Source organism: Tachyglossus aculeatus, chromosome 10, assembly GCF_015852505.1.
Source record: "Tachyglossus aculeatus isolate mTacAcu1 chromosome 10, mTacAcu1.pri, whole genome shotgun sequence".
Classification (NCBI taxonomy): Eukaryota; Metazoa; Chordata; class Mammalia; order Monotremata; family Tachyglossidae; genus Tachyglossus; species Tachyglossus aculeatus.
The window spans coordinates 53,268,029-53,276,757 of NC_052075.1; the positions used below are offsets into that span (position 1 = coordinate 53,268,029).

General features: G+C 60.9%; 1 protein-coding gene across 1 annotated transcript; it reads left to right on the forward strand.

Moving 5' to 3' along the window:
• Positions 1–645: 645 nt before the first annotated feature.
• On the forward strand, positions 646–4,701 carry WNT1 (Wnt family member 1). Its single transcript, XM_038752036.1, has 4 exons — positions 646–770; positions 1,981–2,237; positions 3,284–3,549; positions 4,213–4,701. Exons 1-4 carry the CDS (start codon positions 646–648, stop codon positions 4,699–4,701), a joined length of 1,137 nt encoding a protein of 378 aa, XP_038607964.1.
• Positions 4,702–8,729: the final 4,028 nt, after the last annotated feature.

An 8,729-nucleotide genomic window follows, 5' to 3' on the forward strand; every position in this document is an offset into this window, starting at 1 on the left:
GAGGAAGAGAGCTAGCGGATGTGCGGAGGGAGAGCATTCCGGGCCCGGGGGATGACGTGGGCTGGGGGTCGACGGCGGGACAGGGGAGAAGGAGGCCTAACGGTGAGGAGATTAGCGGCGGCAGAGGGGCGGAGGGTGTGGGCCGGGTGTGTGCGGAGCAGAATCCAGGGAGTCAGAGGACTTGGGTTCTAAGCTCAGCTCCGCCATTTGGGGCGGGATGGGGCGGGATGGGGCGGGGGGCTCCGCGGCGGGCGCGCGTGGGAGGGAATCCCGAGGGGAGGGGTCGGGGGAGCCGGGGGCCCGGGGGGCGGGGGCCGGGGGCCGGGGGGCGGGGGGGCGCGCCCCGATGGACGGCCTGTCCGCCCGCCCGCCAGCCCTCGGCGCAGACGGGCGGGAGCCGCGGGCCCGCCGCCACTGCCCGCGCCCCCGGCCCCGTCCGGCCCCTGCCCGGCCCCGGGGGCACCCTCCTGGCCTCTGCCCGCCGCTATAAGAGACGGCGCCGCCAGGTCCGCAGCCCGCCCGCCCTCCCGCCCGCCATGCCGCCCCCCGCCCTCCGCCCCCGGGGGCTGTAGGTCGGGGCCGGCTGGCCGGGGCCTCCCCGTCCCGCGCCGTCGAGGGCAGTGAGGAGCGGAGCCGGGCCCCGCCATGCGCCCGGCCGCGCTGCTCCGGGGCCGGGCCGCCGCGCCGCTGGCGCTGCTGGCGCTGCTGGCGCTGCTGGCCCCCTCGGCTCTGCCCCGGGCACTGGCCGCCAACAGCAGCGGGAAGTGGTGGTGAGTGAGTGCGGGCCCCGGGCAGCCTGGGACCCCCCCTCTCCCCCTCTCCTTCTTCCTCTCCCCCTCTCCCTCTCTCTCCCTCTCGTCTCTCTCCGTCTCGGACCGTCTCCGTCTCTGACACGCGCGTTTCTGGGCGCGGGGGCTCCGCGCCTTGGGAGGCGGGCATCCCCGCGCGCCCCCGCCCCCGGGCATCCCCGCGCGCCCCCGCCCCCGGGCATCCCCGCGCGCCCCCGCCCCCGGGCATCCCCGGACCTCTGCCCCTCGGGAGACTGCGAGGAGCGCGGGAGGAGCGCGGGAGGAGCGGAGGCCCGCAGCGGGACGGAGCCCGGGGTCCGGAGCCCCCGCCGCAGGGCCGGAGGGAGCTGTCCGCGGCTGGAGGGAGCTGTCCGACGGTCCGGAGCTCCTCCTCCTCCTCCTCCTCCTCCTCCTCCTCCTCCTCCTCCTCCTCCTCCTCCTCCTCCTCCTCCTCCTTCCTTCATTCATTCAATCATATTTATTGAGCGTTCCCTGTGTGCAGAGCACTGGACTAAGCGCCTGAGTACAGATCGGCAACAGAGAGAGACGGTCCCTACCCAACAACGGGCTCCCAGTCCTCCTCCTCCCCACTCCTCCTCCTCTTCCTCTTCCTCCTCCTTCATTTATTCTTTCAATCGTATTTATTGAGCGCTCCCTGTGTGCAGAGCACTGGACTAAGCGCTTGGAAAGTACAAATCGGCGACAGAGAGAGGCGGCCCCTACCCAACAACGGGCTCCCAATCCTCCTCCTCCCCACTCCTCCTTCTCCTCCTCCTCCTCCTCCCGGGGTTCGGGCTCGGGGGGTCCGAGGCTGGAGGTGGAGGGGCGGCGGGAAGGGTCCCCAGCTCGACCCCGCCCGGGGCCCACGCGGGTCACGACTCCCGCGGGGCCTCCCCACCTCCCGCCCCGTGGGAGGGGAGTCTGGGCTCCGGTCAAGCAGATGCGTCCGGCGGGCAGCCCGCCCCCGCCCGCGCCTGGACAGCCGTTCCCGGCCCCTCCTCCCTGCTGCCCCTCCCCGCGGGTCTCCTCTCTCAGCTGCCCACGCGTGCCCAGGGCCGGAGGGGGAGGGCCCTTGCTTCCTTTCCCGGCCCGGGCCCCCCGGGGCTTTCTCCGCCTCCTGCGACCCCTCGTCCACCTCCGCGTGGGGGTCCCGGGGCCCTCCGCTCACCCTCTGTTGCTCGGCCCGCTGCAGGGGCATCGTGAACGCGGCGTCGTCCTCGTCCAACCTGCTGACGGACTCGCAGAGCCTGCAGCTGGTCCTGGAGCCGAGCCTGCAGCTGCTGAGCCGCAAGCAGCGGCGCCTCATCCGCCAGAACCCGGGCGTCCTGCACAGCGTCAGCGACGGGCTGCAGGGCGCCGTGCGCGAGTGCAAGTGGCAGTTCCGGAACCGTCGCTGGAACTGCCCCACGGCCACCGGACCCCACGTCTTCGGAAAGATCGTCAACCGAGGTGGGCCCGGCGACGGGGGGGCGGGGAGGCCGGGGGTCGAGGATCGGGGGGCCGGGGCAGGTGTTGAGGGACCGGGGGTCGAGGGTTGGGGGTCGGAGGGCCGGGGCTTGAGAGGCCGGGAGTCGAGGGTCGGGGGACGCAGGGCCGGGGGACAGTTGGGGCCGAGGGCCGGGAGTCGGAGGGAGTCGAGCGCCGTTCCCACGCTAAAGAGAGGCGACCCCAGGGGAGGAGTGGGAAGAGGTCCAAAGCGCCCCCACAATCAACACACACAAACACACACACACACACACACACACACACACACACCCTCTCCCCCCTCCCTCCAATATGGTCCCGCCTCTGGAGATGGCAGAGGAACCGTTGAGGCCGACAGGTGGCTTCACCTCTTGCCCCGACGACGCCCCCAGCCCGGGGGATTTCTCTGAGCCCCGGAGCCGCCCATCACGGACGGGCGAACCTGCCCCTTTCCCTTGCCCGCCTCAGTCTCCCCTCATCATCATCATCATCAATCGTATTTATTGAGCGCTTACTATGTGCAGAGCACTGTACTAAGCGCTTGGGAAGTACAAATTGGCAACATATAGAGACAGTCCCTACCCAACAGTGGGCTTACAGCTGCTCGAGAAGGAGAAGGGCAGCAGAGGAGCGGGGAGGTGGGTGTAGGGGGCGGGGTGGGGAGGAGTGCTCTCCCCCCCACCCCCGGGACCCTCAGCCCTCGGGCCGCTCCCCCAGTCCGGCCCCGGCTGATGCCCCTCGCCCCCGTCCCGTCCCGTCCGTGGCTTAGTGGCAAGAACATGGGCTCGGGAATCAGAGGTCTAATCCCGGCTCCGCCACTTGTCAACTGTGGGACTTTCACGTGTCTGTCCCTCACTTACCTCGTCCGTAAACCGGGGATTAAGCCCGCGAGGCCCACGTGGGACAAGTCGATTGCCTCGTCTCTACCCCAGCGCTTAGAACGCTGTGCTTGGCATAGAGTAAGCGCTAACCGAGTACCCTCCTCGTCGTCCTCCTCTTCCTCCTCCTCCTCCCGTGTCCGCGCCGTCCAGGCTGCAGGGAGACGGCCTTCATCTTCGCCATCACTTCGGCGGGGGTGACGCACTCGGTGGCCCGCTCCTGCTCCGAGGGCTCCATCGAATCGTGCACGTGCGACTACGGGCGGCGAGGCCCGGGTGGCCCCGACTGGCACTGGGGAGGCTGCAGCGACAACATAGACTTCGGGCGCCTCTTCGGCCGCGAGTTCGTGGACTCCGGGGAGAAGGGTCGCGACCTGCGCTTCCTCATGAACCTGCACAACAACGAGGCGGGCCGCGCGGTGAGGGAGCCGGGGCGAGGGGCCAGAGTCTGAGGAGGATGATGGAAGAGAAGCAGTGTGGCTCAGTGGAAAGAGCACGGGCTTTGGAGTCAGAGGTCATGGGTTCAAATCCCAGTTGTCAGCTGGGTGACTTTGGGCAAGTCACTTAACTTCTTTGTGCCTCAGTTACCTCATCTGTAAAATGGGGATTCAGACTGTGAGCCCCCCTTGGGACAACCTGATCACCTTGTAACCTCCCCAGCTCATAGAACAGTGCTTGGAACATAGTAACCGCTTAATAAATGCCATCATTATTATTATTATTTGTGAAGCGCTTACTACATGCCAAGCACTTTTCTAAGCGCTGGGGGAGACGCCAAGTCATCAGGTTGTCCCACGTGGAGCTACCATGGTCTTCCTCCCCATCTGACGGATGAGGGAACAGAGGCGCAGAGAAGTGACGTGACTTGCCCACAGGCACATAGCTGCTAAGTGGCGGAGCCGGAATTAGAACCCACGACCAGGGACTCTCAAGCCCGGGCTCTTTCCACTGAGCCACGCTGCTCCCCCGGGGCCCCAGGAACGGCGGAGACGAGAGCGGAGGAGGGTGCGGGGGGTGGTCGTGCCAGGGAAGGGGCGGCGTGGGACCCCGCGTGTGACCCCCCTCCTCCCCTCTCCCTTCAGACGGTGCTGTCGGAGATGCGGCAGGAGTGCAAGTGCCACGGCATGTCGGGGTCGTGCACCGTGCGCACGTGCTGGATGCGGCTGCCCACGCTGCGGGCCGTGGGCGACGTGCTGAAGGACCGCTTCGACGGCGCGTCCCGCGTGGTCTACGGGAACACGGGCAGCAACCGGGCCTCGCGGGCCGAGCTGCGTCACCTGGAGCCCGAGAACCCGGCCCACAAGCCGCCCTCGCCCCGCGACCTCGTCTACTTCGAGAAGTCGCCCAACTTCTGCACCTACAGCGGCAAGACGGGCAGCGCGGGCACCACCGGCCGCACGTGCAACAGCTCCTCGCCCGCCCTCGACGGCTGCGAACTGCTGTGCTGCGGCCGCGGGCACCGTACCCGCACGCAGCGCGTCACCGAGCGCTGCAACTGTACCTTCCACTGGTGCTGCCACGTCAGCTGCCTCAACTGCACCCACACCCACGTGTTGCACGAGTGCTTGTGAGGGCCGGACACCCCCCCCCCCCGCCCCAGGCCCACCCCGGAGGAGACCCTCGCCCTCCCTCCCCCCCTCCTCCGACGGCTCCTTTGCGTTCTTGCCCCCGCCCCCGTGACTCCAAGCCCCAGGCACCCCCTCCCACCTCGCCAGCAGCAGCCCCCCTCCGGGGAGGGGGCAGCTGTAGTGACGTGCGTGTGTGTGTGTATGTGATACGGATTCACAGCGCCCCGTCCCCCAGGGCCACGGAACGGCTGCCTCCACGCTCCCTTGCGACCTCCCCGCCCTCCCCCCTCCCCGCCTCAGTGTGGAAATAATTTGCACTGAAATATGGATGCAGAGCCACGGGTTTGGTTGTTGTAAATAAAAACTATTTATTGCGCCGGTCTCTGCGCGCCACCCACGGTCCCCGGGGCCCCCTTCGGCCTATCTCCCGCCCGCCTCCCCTCCGCGTCTTTCCTTCTGTCCTCACCGACACCTGGAGCCGTGGGAATGAATATTGCCCCTGGCCATTTCTCTCCACTCCAGCCCTGCCTCCGGGCTGCCGGTCCCCTGGCTCAAGTTATGATTGTCCTGTAGAGCAAAGCCACGGCAGAATAAAGTCTATTTTTTATCAATGATCTCTCAGCTTCTCCTTGAAGCCCACTGTCTGTCTCTGGGCACCCACCCCCGCCCGCCCTCCATCCAGCCCCCGCGACCCACCTCAACCCGCACAGACCCCCTGCTGCCTTTACATCTCCAGGGCCTGTGGAAGGAGGGGAGGCCGGATGAGCTGAGGGAGGACGGGTCAGTGGCCAGTTTAGCCCTCAGATTACTGGGCAGAGCCCTGATCAGCTTTGGTGAGCTCAGGATCCTGACCCCGCCAGCACTGACCGTCCTATACACCGTCCCCTCCCCTTTAGTTCCTGATCCTGGTCTTTTCTCCTGTCTCTCCCCACCCATCTCGTTTCCATCCTTCTAGAATCCCAACCATTCCAGATTCTGTCGGCCCAGAAGAGGGGCAGACCCAGGCCCAGGTAATGTGTGGAATGCTTAGAACCAGGCCGGCTCTGCTCGGGTCTGCCTGCAGCACTAAGAAGCATTTCACTCCGTTGCCCTCAGCCCCCCCCCCCCACCCTCCCCTTGCCACTCTCCCCTCGTCCATCGCCAGGGCGACGTGGCCGTGGCCGACACCGGTGTGGCCGACGCGGCTGGAGGCTCTTGGGAACTGTCCATCACAGGCGCGGTCCTGACAGGCTCCGAGGGAAAGTTGACAAGGGACCGAGAGAGGGATGAGAGGGTTTGCTGTCAATTCTTAAGTGTAAAGTAAGAAAAGTGCAACTCCACCCCAGCTGGGACTCTAATAAAACCCCAACAGTAACCCTAACCAATCCCAAAGGGCAACCTTAACCGATCCCTAACCATAATATTAGTCAAAATCTAAACAATCCCTAACCATAAGTCTAAACCAAAAACCTAACCAATCCCTAGCCAATCACCAACTGCAACCTAACCAATTCCTAACCAAGATACTCACCCAGACCTAACCAATCTCTAACCATAATACTAACCCAAACTTAACCAATCTCCAACCATAATACTAACCCAAACCTACCCAATCCCTAACCCCGGCCAACCCCTAACCATAATAGGATCAACCCAAACCCAACATCAACCCCAAACAAAATCTGAACAAGCCCTAATTGTGACCCTTACCCAAACTCTAACTGATCTCTTAGTGGAACCCTAACCAAACCTTAACCCAGACTCCAACCAAATCCTAACCAACCTCTAACCCAGACCCTAACCAAACCTAACCAATCCCTAATCCAGAGCCTAATCAACCCCTAATCAAACCCCAACTATAACCCTAACCAGACCCTAATGCTAACCAGACCCTAACGCATACCAAGTCCTATTTCAGCCCTTACTGATATAATCCACCGAGCCCAAATGTCAACCTTTACCATAGCTTCAGCCTTGATCATAGCCCTAGTGCTGAGCACCACTACAACCCTGGTCATAGTTCGAGCTCTGGTCACAACTCCAGCTCTGGTCAAAACCCTAAGCTCTGGTCACAGCCCCACCCCTGATCATAGCCTCAGGCCCGGTCACAGCCCCACCCCTGGTCATAGCCTCAGGCCTGGTCATACACCCACCCCTGGTCATAGCCTCGGGCCTGGTCATAGCCCCGGGTCTTGTAATAGCCCCAGCTTTCATCATAGCCCCAGCACTGGCCATAGCCCCAGCCCTGGTCATCGACCTACCACTGGTCATAGCCTCAGGCCTGGTCATAGCCCCAGGTCTTGTAATAGCCCCAGCTTTGGTCACAGCCCCAGCAATGGCCATAGCCCCAGCCCCGGTCATCGCTCCAGCTCTGGTCATAGCTTAAGCCCCGATCATAGCCCCAGGCCTGGCTCAGGCTTTATTTTACCAAGCCGAATCTAATCCCAACCAGTTCATCCATTCTCACCTTCATCCCTAACCCTATCCTTCGCTCTAACCTTAATTCAACCCAAACAAAACTCTCACAACACTAAGAGTATGGGCTTTGGAGTCAGAGGTCATGGGTTCAAATGCCGGCTCCGCCAATTGTCAGCTGTGTGACTTTGGGCAAGTCACTTAACTTCTCTGTGCCTCAGTTACCTCATCTGTAAAATGGAGATGAAGACTGTGAGCCCCCCCTGGGACAATCTGATCACCTTGTAACCACCCCAGCGCTTAGAACAGTGCTTTGCACATAGTAAGCGCTTAATAAATGCCATTATTATTATTATTATTACTATTATTAACCCTATTTATTCCCATTCTCAACTCTGACAACATTCCTAACTCTCACCTTAGCCCTAACCTTATTCCAGAATAGACCCTACCAATCCTAAACTCAATCCCAACGTATAGCCACTAACTCAGTTCCTTGAATCGAACCTTAGCCCTAACTCTGACCCTAATGGATAACCATTTACCCTCCGCCAACCGTGATCTAGCTCCACAATAGCCTGTCCTAGTGGAAACACCCCTCCCGCCCCCACCCCGCAATCCCTCCTCAGCGTGGTGGAGGAGACCACCGCCTTTAACCACCTGATCCTGAGTCCTGGTCCCTTCCAGGAGTCTTTCCTTTCCCAAGAAAAGACCTGTCCATCCATCAGTCCATTCCCCCACCTCTTTTTTTAAAAATGACATTTGTTAAGCGCTTACTATGTGCCAAGCACTGTACTAAGCCCTGGGGTAGGTACAAGCTATTCAGGCTGGACACAGTTCCTGTTCCACATGGGGTTCACAGTTTTAATACTCATTTTACAACTGAGATAACTGAGGCACGGAGAAGTTAAATAACTTGCACAGAGTACGTGCTTAAATACCACGATTATTATTATTATTATTATTATTATTATTATTATTATTCTGTGATCTTCCAGCGGCTTGAAGAAGTGAAGGGGGAAAAGACCGAGGAGGGGGTGGTACCCAATGGCAAAAAGGATTAAATCTTACTCCCTCCTACTTAGACTAGGAGCCTCATGTGGGACAGGGACTGTGTCTGGCCTGATTATCTTGCATCTACCACAGTGCATAGCATGTTTGGCACAAGGTAAGCACTTTACAAATATCATTTAAAAAAGCCAAGGGAGTAATAATAATAATAATAATTTTGGTATTTGTTAAGCGCTTACTATGTGCAATGCACTGTTCTAAGCGCTGCGGAGGATACAAGGTGATCAGGTTGTCCCATGTGGGGCTCACAATCTTAATCCCCATTTTACAGATGAGGTAATTGAGGCACAGAGAAGTTAAGTGACTTGCCCAAAGTCACACAGCTGACAAGAGGCAGAGTCTGCATTTGAACCCATGACCTCTGACTCCCAAGCCCGTGCTCTTTCCACTGAGCCATGCTAGGGAAGCGCTAGGGCCTGGAGTAAGTTGGGGAGGGCTGAGGATAGGGGAAGACTAGATAAACTCAGTAATCGTGTCTACTAACTGCATTGCATGATAATAATAATAATAACAGTATTTGTTAAGTGCTTACTATGTGCAGTCACTGTATTAAGCGCTGGGGTGGA